The 14,814-nt window shown below is 30.8% G+C and overlaps 2 protein-coding genes across 5 annotated transcripts; both read right to left on the bottom strand.

Annotated features, from left to right (window-relative positions):
* Nucleotides 1-3,048: 3,048 nt before the first annotated feature.
* On the bottom strand, nucleotides 3,049-5,958 carry LOC107925680 (GTP-binding protein SAR1A). Of its 2 annotated transcripts, XM_041082927.1 has the most exons (4): nucleotides 5,458-5,958; nucleotides 5,123-5,254; nucleotides 4,177-4,224; nucleotides 3,049-3,681 (listed from the first exon to the last, which is right to left on the bottom strand). In XM_041082927.1, exons 1-4 carry the CDS (start codon nucleotides 5,584-5,586, stop codon nucleotides 3,361-3,363), a joined length of 630 nt encoding a protein of 209 aa, XP_040938861.1. In that variant the 5' UTR covers nucleotides 5,587-5,958; the 3' UTR covers nucleotides 3,049-3,360. The 2 variants fall into 2 exon arrangements, with proteins under 2 accessions (XP_040938861.1, XP_040938862.1); XM_041082928.1 differs by lacking the exon at nucleotides 4,177-4,224.
* Nucleotides 5,959-8,733: 2,775 nt separating this feature from the next.
* Nucleotides 8,734-9,902, bottom strand: LOC107925539 (universal stress protein A-like protein). Of its 3 annotated transcripts, none has more exons than XM_016856260.2 (4): nucleotides 9,550-9,902; nucleotides 9,360-9,469; nucleotides 9,137-9,255; nucleotides 8,734-9,038 (listed from the first exon to the last, which is right to left on the bottom strand). In XM_016856260.2, exons 1-4 carry the CDS (start codon nucleotides 9,731-9,733, stop codon nucleotides 8,954-8,956), a joined length of 498 nt encoding a protein of 165 aa, XP_016711749.2. In that variant the 5' UTR covers nucleotides 9,734-9,902; the 3' UTR covers nucleotides 8,734-8,953. The 3 variants fall into 3 exon arrangements, with proteins under 3 accessions (XP_016711749.2, XP_040938859.1, XP_016711748.2); XM_041082925.1 differs by having other exon boundaries at nucleotides 9,137-9,273; nucleotides 9,550-9,900; XM_016856259.2 differs by having other exon boundaries at nucleotides 9,137-9,267; nucleotides 9,550-9,900.
* Nucleotides 9,903-14,814: the final 4,912 nt, after the last annotated feature.

The following is a 14,814-nucleotide window of genomic DNA, read 5'->3' as shown; positions in this document are numbered from 1 at the left end:
TATCAAACTTGTTTCTTTGTCAAAATCAAAGGTAATGGAAAAGTCACAACGAATGAGAGGCAAGAAAAAGAATTACCCTTTCCCTCATTCTAATGTTCCAAGTATACATGAAGAACTCTTAAAGTCTAAGTTGATTTAGTTGCTAAAAAATGAATTGAAGAAATTGATAGAGTAGATTATCTCACTATTGCAAGTGTCATCGCTTATTTAGTTACCCTATTAAAAAGTACTTTGTTTTGGAAAAAAAACCATGAGAATTGGAAAAAAAATAGTTTGAAGAATAAGAAGTATCATCAAATTTGACATCAGTCATCATGATTTCTCAAACTTATGTTTGACATAACCAAAAAGTTTGGCCCATTTAATCTTTATCACACTGACTCCAAACATAAATAAATTGATGGTTATCTAAGGGAATGGAAGCAATTGTATTATTTAAAAGTATCAAAAGTATTCTGGTTGGGCTTTTTTCGTATGTTGAAAAGGTTAATAAAAACCATTACTCCTAGGTACAAACGCTTAAACTATCATATTGTTTTTAAGCACAAATCTAAATTGTTGCATTGCTCCTAAACATGAGCTTAAATTGTTTATTTGAAATGATGTCCTTAAAACAAGCCTAAACTATTCATTCAAAAAAATGATACTCCTAAGTGCAAACCTTAATTGTTTATTTCTACTACACATGAGCATAAATTGTAAATTCAAGAAAAATGATGATACTCTTAAAACACAAGCTTAAACTCTTAATCCCCAAAAATGATGACATTGTTAAGCATGAGCTTAATTTTCCACTTAAAAAATAATAATGCTCTTAAGCGCAAGCTTAAACTATTCATCCAAACTATGATGTTTTTAATCAAGAGCTAAAACCATTCATAAAAAAATGCTTGCATACAAATTTTTAAATTTTTATATAATTAAAATGCTTGCATACAAATTTTTAAATTTTTATATAATTAAAATTCAGAATATATCATTATAATTTATTTCTTATTAAATTAAATTATTTAAGAGAAAAAAGAAACCATATTCTATAATAATATGTCTCTTTTTCTTGACTCACTACTCTCTAGCATTATTAAAAGGGTTACTTTCAAGCCATTCAACATAAATTCAAGTGTAGAATTTTGGGAAATTCTATTCCACTTCTCAGAAACCCTTTCTCCGATCTTTGTTCAGTAAAGAAAGGAGATCAATTTCAGTTTTGATTGATTTTAATTTCAAGATCAAGTCTCAACCTTTGAATTGGACTCAATCATCCAAAATCAAATCTTAAAGAGTCTTAAACCAAACTCTTTCTCTAGTTGCACCAACACAAAAGTTATCAGTTATAATTTCAAAATAAAGTCTTGACAATCTTTGAAGCAAGCTAAATTCATCCAAGATCGAGTCTAAACAATAATTTAACCAAAGTTTATTAACATTTTCAAAATTAAATCTCAACCAGCCGTGAAGTGAGACTACATCTATCTTACATCAAGTTTCAAAAGTATAATAGTTTGTCAAAATTCATTAAGTACAATTTTAATTAGTATCCATCTTTTTCTCATAAAATTCAACACAAAATTTGTCTACGCATGCTAATTGCAATATACGCACCGCCGCTTTCATCAAATGAAACTAATTCTATTCTTTAATTACATAAAACAATGAAAGAATGATGTTCATTATATTCCTCAAATCACTTCAGAAATTGATTCCAATACAGGAGTCCACCGCCTGTAACTCCCCAATCGGCAGCCACGAGGAGCACGAACTTGAACGTAACCCTCTTCCACCACCGCCGCATACGGCGAAATCTTTGCACCACCACTTTTTCTCCTCTTCTTTCCATTACAAGCTGCTTCCATAATTGCTACATCCATATCCGTAACATTGCAATGAACCCTTCCTATGGGAACCAAAACATAAACTTTACCCACCAAAAGTTCATCCTCAGCTCGCATGGCCACCACGGAACGACTTCGTTTTAACTCTTCCATGGCAGAGATGACATGACCAGGTTCTTCAATCATCACCTCCACCGCCGTTACTGGCAGCTTAACTTTCTTAAGGTTCCCTCGAGCGTCGATTATTTTAGCCATTTCTTTACTGTTCGGAACGAAGCAGCTAAAGGTAATGTTTCCCATGTAAGTTGAAAGTTATTAACAAAGAAGTTAAAAGGAGAATATATTGGGGAGACTTGAAAGTGAGTAGTGGAGGGTGCACGGGTATATATATAATGGAAGGAGGCGGATGAGTCAAAAGAATTAATTGTTTAATTATTGAAAAGAAGGGACACGTAAAGGGAGTTGACAAGAAGATGGTAAACAATGGCGGTGAAAGTGGACGTGTGATTGAAGTTTGAGACTTCGCAGGGGAGACTCAGTCTCGGATTATTAATACATTGTGAGCTGTGTGCTAGTTGCAGCGTGGTTGAAACAAAGGGTACTTGTGGGCTACGCTCATGCCAGTGTAGCCTCTGGACGTTACGGTTGACCGAGAAAACATCAGTAGACTTAAAGTCAACGGTTTTTAAAATGCTAAGTTAAACCCAAATTGAGTTATTATTATTTAATTTCTATTATATTTTTATCATGTAAATATAAATATTTAATATTTAAATTAATGAAAACAATTTAAAATTCTTATATATTTTTCTAAAATAGTTTATTGCATTTTTCTAGTTAGTTAAAAATTTTATGAAAAAGAATTTGAAAAATTATATTAAATAATGTCTAATATCTACAAAATAAAATTCATTTTATCAAAATAAGTCTAAAAATTCAAAACCTTAAAAGCAGAATTGAAAAATAAAAAAAACCGAATCAAATTATCATAAATGATTCTAAAAAATCTAAAAAATACAAGCAAACCGAACCAAACAAACTCACCTCGCCTCTAGTGGGCATAAGTTTGCCCCTGATTACATAATCGAATGACAGAAAAAAAAATCATAACTTTAATGATAACAACTAATGGTGTCAACAATTTAGACCTATTACTAAGATCAAATTATATTAAGTTTAAGTAGATAGATTAAATCCAGACACACCAGAACCATAATTAGACCCTTTGAATTATCTTACTATGTTTGATTGGCCAAAGTTCACAGCGAAATCTAACTTGCCATTTTCTAGTTCTGGTAGCCACCTTCTTCAAGACATGGAAAAAAAGGGGAGTGAGGAGGTATATGAGTACCTCCCTATCACACAAATCCAAAACCAAATACATCCAATTTAAAACCCACTTAGGGGCTAAGTTTCTAACAGTTTGATGAATACAGTTTCTTTGTCCCCCCCCCCCTTGAAGTTGGGAGTTATGGAATTTGGGGTTTGATGTAAGATCTTTCCTACTGCATCTTTGAGACCATTTTCTCTATTTGATATATTGAGACATCCACTTGAAGCCATCGCCGTAACCCATTTTGCGGACGATGCTGCACATAAATACTTCTAGTGGACGGACGTTTGAGTCTGTTAGGTTTACCTTACCCTTGCCGGTGGTAAAGTTTGTGAGCCCGAGATGGTATCGTAACTCGTCCTCTGAGGCAGCGTATGGTATATCGATCTTGTTTCCTAGTATAAGAAATGGGACATTGGCAAGGGCCTCATCGGAAAGGAGGGCATCCAGTTCCTTCTTTGATTCTGCAAACCTTTCTTTATCATAGGCATCTACCAGGTACACCATAGCATCAACCTTGACCCAGAAATGCACAATTCAAAGTAAAACACTCGAGACAAGGCAAACAATATATAGCTTATAACAAGAAACAATAAGAACGAGGTACAACAGAAAACCAATCAAAATGAGAAAAAGGTATAATTGGATCTCCTGAATGTACTAAAAGCTAAAACAGAAAAATCCCATGTTGCTTGAAAGCATTGACCATGGTTTGATAGAACCGTGCACAACACTTCTACCATATGACATTGAACTTCCAGCCAGCAATTCAAGATCACCTTATTGAGCACCCAGGTAGACATTGCCCAAGGTGAGGCTCGTTTTGGTGCAAAAATAAATCATTGAGCAGAAATAAGGAAAGAAAACCACCTCATGCGCCAGCGAGGAGCAACCAACAGCAAGCTACTAGGTTGTAGAAAGCTACAGCTCCACAGATGATACTTGGCCACTATGCAGAATAAAATATTACGAAGATACACTTTTATAGAAGACAAAAAGCCAACTACTTACAGATTGGATAACCAGGCTTTCCATTACTGTACAAGACCCGTGTCCAACCTAAACAACTAGAGAAATAAGTCAATCTGCTAAACATATCATTTATGCTACAATTGGTAGGAGTATTATTTTTTCACCGTGCTTTAGTATTTAAGTTAGCAATAAACTAATTTCAATTAGTAATTTTCAGCCACTCACATGGCTTGTTTTGGGGAAAGAGGAGGAAAATTTTTCACTTATTTTGAAAGTCTTATTTTTTACTAGGGTTTTACTTATTGTTTTAATTTCAAGTTTAAATTTGTACTAACTATTCTTTATTTTATGTCTAACTATTATAATACATATGTAATAAATAAGCTTTTCCCTCATGTTATTACATGAGTAACCAAACGAGTCATTAAACATGTCATAAGACAATCATCAAGACCATCACTACAGAAAATTTATGGCCATGAAATAATAAAGATATTAGCATATAAAAGTATGTTAGAGATATTCTTCTTTGGTTTCTCATGCATCACGAGATAGTAAAATTCCATTGACTATTAGACTGTACATGAAGATAGCTCAGGTGCATTTATATGAAAAATAGTAATCAAAGAAAAAAGCAAAAGTAGAATGGGTGACAGGAAAAGAAAATGATAATGATATAATCAGAAAGAAAACAACATATAAATAATGATGGTTAAACTCCTGACAATAAATGATTTCTTGAAGCCTATTTTCATAGTGAAGAAAGCAAGTATAAATTACCAAACAATGACAAAAATATACCAAAATCTACCAATTAAAAAATGATATTAAAATGGAAAAACAAGAGATTAAAAACTCTGAAAACAAATGACTAAGAATTGCAGCCAATTGAAATTGTAAGGAAACAGATTCAGTGAATGCTGTATCACTAAAACTAATAACCATCATGTTAGTGAAAAGCATTTACTTTGAGCTTTTAAGCTACCTTAGCATAGTAATCTTTCCAGACTCGACGAGCAATCTGATGACCACCCAAATCAAAAGCTTTGAACTTGATTTTCCCAATATTAAGCTCTTCCGATGTGGGATACTGAGTTGGCTGATGTTGAACCAATCTCTGCAAAACAGTTCAGCAATAACCAAACATCAAAATTTTCCCCATTTCCCAATTAGAAAAGAAACTCAATTTCTCAATTAGTTAACCAATCATATAAATCTGGAAAAAATTAGACTAACAAAAGCGATGGAAATTGATTCAGAGATTCAAAATCATTTAAAATTATTTTAAAAAAAAGAACAGAGCGAAATGGGAAAACGAACCTCGTCTTTTAACATATGAAGCAAAGTGGTTTTGCCGGCGTTATCGAGACCGAGAAACAAGATCTTAGCCTCTTTCTGCCATAGACCAAGGGAAGCAAGAACACCATAGAACCAATCCAAAAGAAACATCGTTTTAATACGGTTCGGGTCTGGGTATACCGAGAATCGAAATGGGTCGAGCTCGAAATCGTGAAAGATGGTCGTCTTAATTCAAATCAAACCCTGGATTTGGTTCATATCATAGAAGAAAATGACTATCAAATTTGACTAAAAATCCATAGAGCAAGAGAGCTAGGGGAGGTAAATACGGTCAGCTGATTTTCAAGGAAGTAATGTTGTTTCCCATAAAATAAAAATGCTTACATCTACATCTTTGTTCTTACTTGATAGAGTCGAGCTGAAGCAAAAATTTTAATTAATTAAATTTGAAATAAATATTAAACTTTCATAATTAAATTCCATAAATTGGCGTCTCAGATTGAAGAATTTATAGTTTTTGCCGACTGATTGAATTTTGATTGATGCCCTTTCCTTTTTTTTTATTATAATAATTAAATTATATAAAATATTTTATTAGTCACATTGCATATAGTGTGGAAAATTATTATTACAGTAAGATTAATTTTGATGAGATATTAGTTTTGAATAATGTAATGATGTGACATTAAACTTTTGAAATAATAAAATTAAAAATAATTATTAAAAATTTTAAATTATATTATATTTATAATATAAATAATTTTATATTTTATATTATTATTAGTTAAACCCTTAGTGTCATGAATTAATTATATGTCAATTTAGTTAGAGAAATTATAAAAATATTTTTTCGTTTTTTAATAAGTTATATTATTCAATCATATTTTAATCTTTTTATTAGGTAAAACCAATATAAATTATTTATATATGGTAGACTTTAAACCCACGTCATTTGGGTCAATAAAATTTTAACTTTATCACTTAGTTAAATTTTTTTTTAATATATATAATTTATACATTTTAATTTTATTATTCATATTATATTAACTCTATTAATTACATATATTAATAATATTATTAATTGAATCGGTATCACAAATTAACTTGAAACCAACTCAAGATTGATAACAATATTGATAAATAATTATAATGCATTTAGTATTTTTTAATTTGATATATATACGTGTTTAAATTTCATTTTATTCATAATTTAAACTATTTTTTTATTTTAATATCGTACATATTCATTTATTTTAAATTATACATTTCATTATTCACTTTTAGACCCACGTTTGTATGTCCAGGGTAGTTGCTTCTTCTTTAGCGATGCGTCATGCTCCAGTCGAAACGCATAGGACACTTTTGCATTGCCCAAAATGATTTTGAATGTAATCCAAAAGGATAATTGTGCCGAAATGGTATCAAAACCAAGACAAACACACCTTATATAGGAGGCAATTGTGCATAGGATGGTGGTTTTAAAGGGTAATAGTTGGTCTGAATAGAATGTAGGCTATATAGTTTATCTCCTATGTGTGTCTCTTTTTCTTGGGGCTAAGGGGAGATATTTATAAAGGTGGGAGGTTTAGCATCGGTATCAACCGTCAAGTGTTCTATTTTATATATATGCAAATGATAAAATGACGAATTGTTAAATAAGAGTATTCTTAGAGCAGATGTGAAGGAATTATATGATGTGACTGGTTGAAGATTATTAAGTTCAAGGAGTTGAAAGATTGATGAATCTACATCAAATGATATAATATTTTGGTGAGACAAATTTGAGACTATGTTTTTAATAAAGTTGCGAGATCGAACTTTACTAAATTTTAGCTTTAACTATGAGTGTTGAGTAACATAAGATGATATGACGAAGGAATAATAATTTTCATTAAATATTTTTTTATAAAATTTCAACATTTAATAATTACATTAAGCCCCAATTAAATTGGATAAACCCTTACTACTACTCAACACTAAAATTCAGTATTTTATTTGAGAGAAATCAAACTCCTTACTACTACTCTTATTTAAGTTTTGTTACTATTTGTGAGAGATTTGTTTTTCAATCCTCTGTGATCACGAAAATCATACGCTATTATGACTACATAATTTAAGAAAATTCCCCTAACATTAGCAGTTATTTAATTATTGGTTACTTAATTATAAAAAATTACAAAATGGTCAATTATTTAATTTTGTCTCTCTTTTTTTTTTGTTATTAGTTGACGATGATAGGTTTTTAAATTGATATAATAACAATTTTAACCCTCAACATTTATAAATTATGTCGATTTAGTCTTGATTCTAAAAGAATTTAACACTCAACATTTACATATTGTGTAATTTAATTTTTTGTGTAGCTTTACTTTTTTTATGACATTGAGGGTTAATTTTAAATGAATAAAATTTATTAAAATTATCTTGAATTTTTAAGTGATTCTATTTTTTTATATATTTTTAATTAAATTTAACTGATAAATTTGTTTCCTCATCTTTTTAGGTTAAAGGGTCACAAAGAAAAGTAAAATTACATTAAAAAAATAAATTGCAAGATGTGTAAATGTTAAGGATTATTTTTTTTTAAAAAAATCATGACAATATAAAACTACTGAGGGCTAAAGTTACTATTATGCCAATTTTAAAAACCATCATCATTATCCCGCTAGTGATAAAAAATAGACAAAATTGAATAGTTGTGAATTATTTTATAAATTTTCATAATTAAATGATAAAAAAATTTACTAATAGTTAAATGAACATTTTATAACTTTATAATTAGATGATAAAAAATACTAATAATTAAGTCACTGTTAATATAGTTTACCCTATTTTATTACATTAAAAAAATCATTAAACCAACACCATTTCAATTTTAAGTGAAAGAAACAAGATCCAACTTGAAACTAATATCAAGACAAAGATTTGATACCAAGTTTGTCTACAACAAAGCCCTTCCCGGTTTTTAGTTGCAGAGGAACTTTTGGGGTAAATATACTTTAGAGGTCCCTCTGTTATATCGAATTGATCAAATTAATTCTTCTACTATTAAATAAATTGATTTAATCCCATATTATTAAAAAAATTAAATAAGACCAAATTAAAATATAATTAACATTTACTATATAAAAAATATTATTTACTACGTCACAAAGTTAATATTTTTAAAGTTTTGTAAATGAAATCTTTGAAATTGAATTACAATTAAATAATAATAATTTTTAAGATATTTTTTATAATGTTAATAGTGTTATAATTTGGACTTATGTGATTCTTGTTAATAATATAGGTACTAAATTAATCCATATTAATTTGATCTATTCCTTGTAATATTTGCAAGATATATATCTATTTTCTACTAGTTTTACTGCACAACAACATTATGCGGAATCACTAGATGATTTTACCCCTGGAATTGACAAGTACAATATAAAGTGCCTAACTTTTAACACCTACACCATGCTTCTTCTAGGAAGCATCAGATGATATTACGCGAAGAAAAATGTAGAAGATAACTTCAAATTTGCTTTGGGTGCTTAACGATCACTACCGGACATTTAACATGCTTGGCACAGTGATCACTCACACTTCCCAGAATTGCCCTGTTCAAAATCCAAAACAGGGACCCCAAAAAAAATCGTCATCAACTAAACAAGGAGGAAAAAGAACTCACTTGGCTTATTAAAATTTTATTATATACCTTTTGAAGAAACCATAATCATGGCATCCCATAACCAACGTATCAGCTTTGATTTTGCCCACTATGTTACATATTTCATCCTTGGCATCTCCACTCCCCACGATTCTCTCCACATTTATCTCCACCCACACCCACACCCACACACAGAGTTCATCAATAAACCATGACAAGAGGCAAATCATCAAACAGTAAGTACAGATTATAAAAACAAAGAGGCTCTTACTTTGGTGGTGGATTTTCTGCAAATAGCTTCAGCTCTTCTCATCACTGTATTCACCATGTCACTGCCGTATTTTTCCAAGGCTACGATCACATCGGTGGAAAACATATACCCTGCAAAACCAAAAACCCTCTAATTATGTGTTTGTTCTTAAGGAAGTACCAAAGAAGACAAAGAGGCAATGGTGGCTTACTTGCAGCGTCGAGGGAAGAATAGACAGGGGGTGAAGGTTTTACATAAAGAAGGACGAGGTTGCTGGTTGAGGTCTGGGAAATCAAATTTGCTAAGCACCATGAAAGTGCATACATGCTCTCATCACTCTCGTCCACGGCCACCACTATTTTTGGGTCTTTTTTCTTCATGTTCACAGCTTCCATGGCTGTTACAGTGTAAGAAAAGGAAACCTTAAGGAAATTGTAGATGAGCAAGCAAAAGGAGGTTGAAGCATTTAAGGACTGGGTTTTGGGGTTAAGAGAAAAAAAAATCTTTCCAGCAGTGCCAATTGATTGGCATAAAAAACGGTGAAAGTGACTAGTGGATCCCTTCATTATAGAGAGTCTATCAACTTAGTCCTTATTAAACAATTCAATTTACCTAGGGTGCTTTTAGCCCCCAAAGGTTTTTGAAAATTATATTTTTAATTTTTTAAAAATTAATCGAAACGAATTTTATTGGCTTGAATTAATTTGATTTTATCAGTTTTTAATTTTCTAAAATAATATTTTATGTGATAATACTTTTTAAATTATTTTGGTTAATTTAAATATAAAATTTTAATTTTATGACATAAAAATAAAAATATTATAAATTAAAATTTTATTATAACTTGGTTCAAAGATTTTTTAGTTATGAATGAAATTGAATTAAATCTAATAAATAAACCTATGTACCAATATAATAAAAGCCCAATCGAATTTAAGAAACTTAAATCGAAATCGAAGCATAATTCAGATCAATTTTTATTTTTTTAATTTTATTTTGGTTCATATTAGTTATGGAACTTGACAAGTTTTCTCAATTTCCATTCACATGATGACTTGGCACGTACCACATCATCACATAAAAAATTATAGTTTTTTTTAAAAAGTCAAGTCAGTGTGGCACAATCTCATAGTGCGACGTCACTACAAAGACCAATATTGAGAATAATTATCAAGTTTAAAGGCTAATGTGGAAAAAAATTTAAAAATCAAATTAAAATGTTACCAAATTAAGGGACTAAATATTAAATTATCCTTTTTCAAAGAAATATGGATGGTCAACATTTAGGCTTCAATGATCAATTATCTTTAAGGTTAAACTACACCAACCGTCCCTAAACTTTATTTAAAATTACATTTCAATCATTCAACATTCAAAAGTTATATAATAGCCACTAATGTTATTAAATTATTACGTTTTTGTCACTTAGCTGTTAACTTTGGTTAAAAAAGTAACATTACACCTTAATTCAAAGGGTTGATAGCTAATTTGATTCTTGAGCTATGGTTAAAAAAATATTTTGATATTTTAAATTTTTCTTAACAATAAGTGTAAGAAAAATAATAAAAATTTTCTTAAACAATAATTGATATTTTAAATTTTTTTTACAATTATTATTAAGAAAATTTTAAAAATATCAAAATAATTTTTAACTATAGTTCAGGGAACAAATTAGCTATTAACCCTTTGAATTAAGGTGCAATGTTACTATTTTAATGAAATTTAACGGCCGAGTGATAAAAATGTAACAATTTGATAACATTAAAAACTATTATGTAACTTTTGAAAGTTAAATGACTGAAATGTAATTTTAAACAAAGTTTAGAGAGTTGAAATAATTTACCTTTGTGTTAAAGCAGAAAAAGTGGAGCTCCATTCAAGCACGCAACTAGCTGTATCGATAAAATGATGGAAATGGTAACGAATGGATATTCCTTTTTCCCGGAAGCGATATGGATAATTGATTTTTCCCTTTGCTGGATTGATTGATGTGATTTCTTTTGTGCCGTTGTCCTTTTGGATAATAATTAAGATTAATTGAACTTTGATAATAATATCTCACAAGATATTTATAAGTTTTGAAAGCAATGTTTAATCTTTGAAGTTGTTATTTTTTTTATTTAATTTAATTTTTACATTTAAATTTTAGTAAGATGTAATGACATAATATAATTTTAATATATTATATCATCGTATTTTAATAGAATTTAAATTTAAAAAGATCAAATTTTGAAAATTTATTAAGTCTTGAGACCAATTTGAAAAAAAATATTCAAATACCAAAATAAAAAAAATTTCCAAGTTCAGGGTCTAATTGTTACTTTATCCCTTTTATTATTTTTAAGATTTTAGAATTTGAATTCATTTAATTTATATTATATTAATTTATCATTTACATGTTATTAATTGAGTGAAACAATGAGAACATTATCTAATTTAAAAATAAAAGTAAACATACTCAAATCTTCCATAAAAAACTTAACAATTTACAAAATTTAATATTTAACTAGTTTGCAATTAGCTTTATAGTAATATGTTAAAAGTTTGCCGAAGTGCTAGCTAATCGTCTGTTCGAGTGCATGTTCTTCATTTACTGGTGTACACGTGTTTTCCTTTTGCCTGTGTTTTTTTTTTCTATTCTCACTCACGGTTATGGAATTTGAGCTTAACAACCTCTCCTTAGAGGAGAAGGAAGATTCGGAGTTACAGGTGGCTTCAGAGGTAGGTGTTGGGGTGGGTGTCAACTACGAGTTGTGCTTGGTGGGAAAGTTCCTTGGTGACAGGGGCGTAGCCAGGGGCTGGCATGGGCCCCAACCCCCCTAAAATGGAAAGTTTTATTTTAGGCCCTTGAAATTTTTTAAAAATTTTAAATTAGTAAAGGTAAAATTGTACTTTGCCCCCCCCTAAAATTATAAAAATTCAATTTAATCCTTTACAAATTATAAAAATATAAACTATAAAAATTAAAATTTTATCCGGCCCCCCCTAAAAAAATTTTCTGGCTTCGCCCCTGCTTGGTGAATGCACTATCAATTTCATGGCTATGAGAGTACTTTGCTATCCCTTTGGTGACTGGTTCAAGGAGCGATGATTACACCTATAGGTGATACGAGACTTTATCTAATCCAATTCCATCACTCTGTAGATTCGCGAAAGATGCTTTCCGAGGCCCCTTAGTTCTCTAGTAATTGTATCCTTTTGGTCCATCATCTTTTTAAAGTTGAGATCTCGAAGCTTATTGAATTTAGATATGCTGATTTTTGGGTGGTTCATGACCTGCCTCTCAATTTCGCGTTGGAGAGTTTAGCGGGTAGTATGGGTAATCTCAGGGGCAAGTTTTTGGACTAAGACGCCAGCAGCCAATGCAATTATTTGAATAATTACATGAGTATCAGGGTCCACCTGAATGCAAATGACCATTTGTTGCGAAGAAAGAAGTTACGCAAGCAGGAGGTGATTTTGCGGAAGCCTCATTCAATTCAGAATGTTTGCCGCTTATTTGCTATATATGTGGGATTATTGGGCATAGTGAAGGGAATTATGTCAAGTTGGTCGAGTTGTCGGAGGCCGAGATTTAGCGAGGGTGATCGAAGGATATCCGTGGGAGGTTTGGCATTAAAATTGGTCAGTATCGGTGCCATGGAGGAGGGAGGTGGGGGTACGTGGGGATCAGGAGTTGACTTTGTCAATGGAGTTCAAAATTCAAATTGTGGGGATAAGGCCAAGCGAATTGATAATAATTTTCCTATTAACCAAAATTAAAAGAGTTTTGTAATAATCTGTTTTTCAATGGTATCGGAAACAGTAATTTTGGAACTCTATTTCTGATGATTAAGCTCGTAAATATTATTATTTAATATTTATTTACGAGTTTAATTTAGTATTATAATGAATTTTGACCTAGTAAATTTATTGAATTGATAGTTAATTAAGGTATAAGGATTAAATCGTAAAAGTTATAAAAGTTTAATAGTCACAGTTTTTTAATTAGCTAAGGGACTAATTAAGCAATTGAGCCAATTTTTATTAGTGAATAGTGGAAGATAATGCTATAAGACCTATAACTTGTACCCATCGCTGAATTAGGGTTACAGCGTAGTACCTTACAATCCAGATCAATTAATAACAAATAGCATAAAGTTGTTAATTTAATTAATAGAATTTCATAATAATTCAGATCAGAGTAATACATACATTTATGGGCCTTAAAATGAGCCTACGAGACCTTAAAATTAGTTTAGGAACGATTAGGGACCAATTGTTGGAACAATCACAAACCTAAGCTATATTACACAACTCTTCAAGATCAAAAGCCTGTTGAAATTCACACAGCTCTTGTTGATCCAATTTGGAAGGAAGTTGTTCTAGCTTAATATGATGCTCTTTTGTCTAACAACACATGGACGTTGGTTGAATTTCTAACACCCCCTAACCCTATCCCGTAGTCGGAACATGATTACAAAATATTACCGGTCACTACAGTTCGATTACGATTAATAGAGAAAGAAATAAAATTCAGTTCATAAAATATATCTTATTGTCCCTTTAATAGACTCTTGAGGTTTAAAATGTATGTTAGAACCAAACCGAAACTCAATCGGAAGCTTATAAAATTTTTCATAGAATTCTTAAAATTTCATTTATGAACAATACCACACGCCCGTCTGGCCTAGGAGACACATCAGTGTCTCCATGACACGCTCGTGTTGTCACCCCATGTGACTCACATGGCTTGGACACACCCGTGTCCTTTACTCGTGTACAACACTGACTTATTACTCATGAATAAACTAGTTTCACACTGCCAAGTCACATGCCCATGTGCTCAGCCCGTGTGGTATTCTGTTTTACAGAGTTTAGGTGCAAGGGACACACAGCCTATCAACATGTCCGTGTGTAAGCCGTGTGTCTCACACGGCCTGATCACACGCCCGTGTGACATGCCGTGTGGACTTAAAATGAACCTTATAGTTCAAGTTTACCAACCCTACAAACCTTGAATAGCAAGCAATTTAAAATACAATCTTTCAACCAGTCCAAAACATGATTAAACATATCTAATACACACTAAAACCACTAGTACAACAATCTATCATATGTGTTTTATTTTTAAGAACCATTCAATTAGATCAAAATGAACTATATTATATCATACACTTTACATTATGAGCCAACTATCAACATTCTTTACTAACATCTATTATATATAAAATAACATCAAAACAACCTAGGTACAAGCCATTCTTTAAGATAGGAAATATCACCAAGTATTTGAGTTCAGAAACTGGCTTGGATGCTGAGACGTTAATCACTTTGTACCTAACCTGTGCACAGAAACAAACCGTACGCTGAGTATACACTCAGTGGTATTTCTATAAACCAATACTTATTATGCAATTTAAACATAACCATAAATTCTAACAATAAGAGCTTTATAAATTTTCATTCAATTATCCTTATATCATAGTAACATTTA

Source organism: Gossypium hirsutum, chromosome A12 (assembly GCF_007990345.1).
Source record: "Gossypium hirsutum isolate 1008001.06 chromosome A12, Gossypium_hirsutum_v2.1, whole genome shotgun sequence".
In the NCBI taxonomy this organism is placed as follows: domain Eukaryota; kingdom Viridiplantae; phylum Streptophyta; class Magnoliopsida; order Malvales; family Malvaceae; genus Gossypium; species Gossypium hirsutum.
The sequence above is the reverse complement of the archived record's forward strand: the minus strand, read 5'-3'. Positions and strand labels throughout refer to the sequence as shown.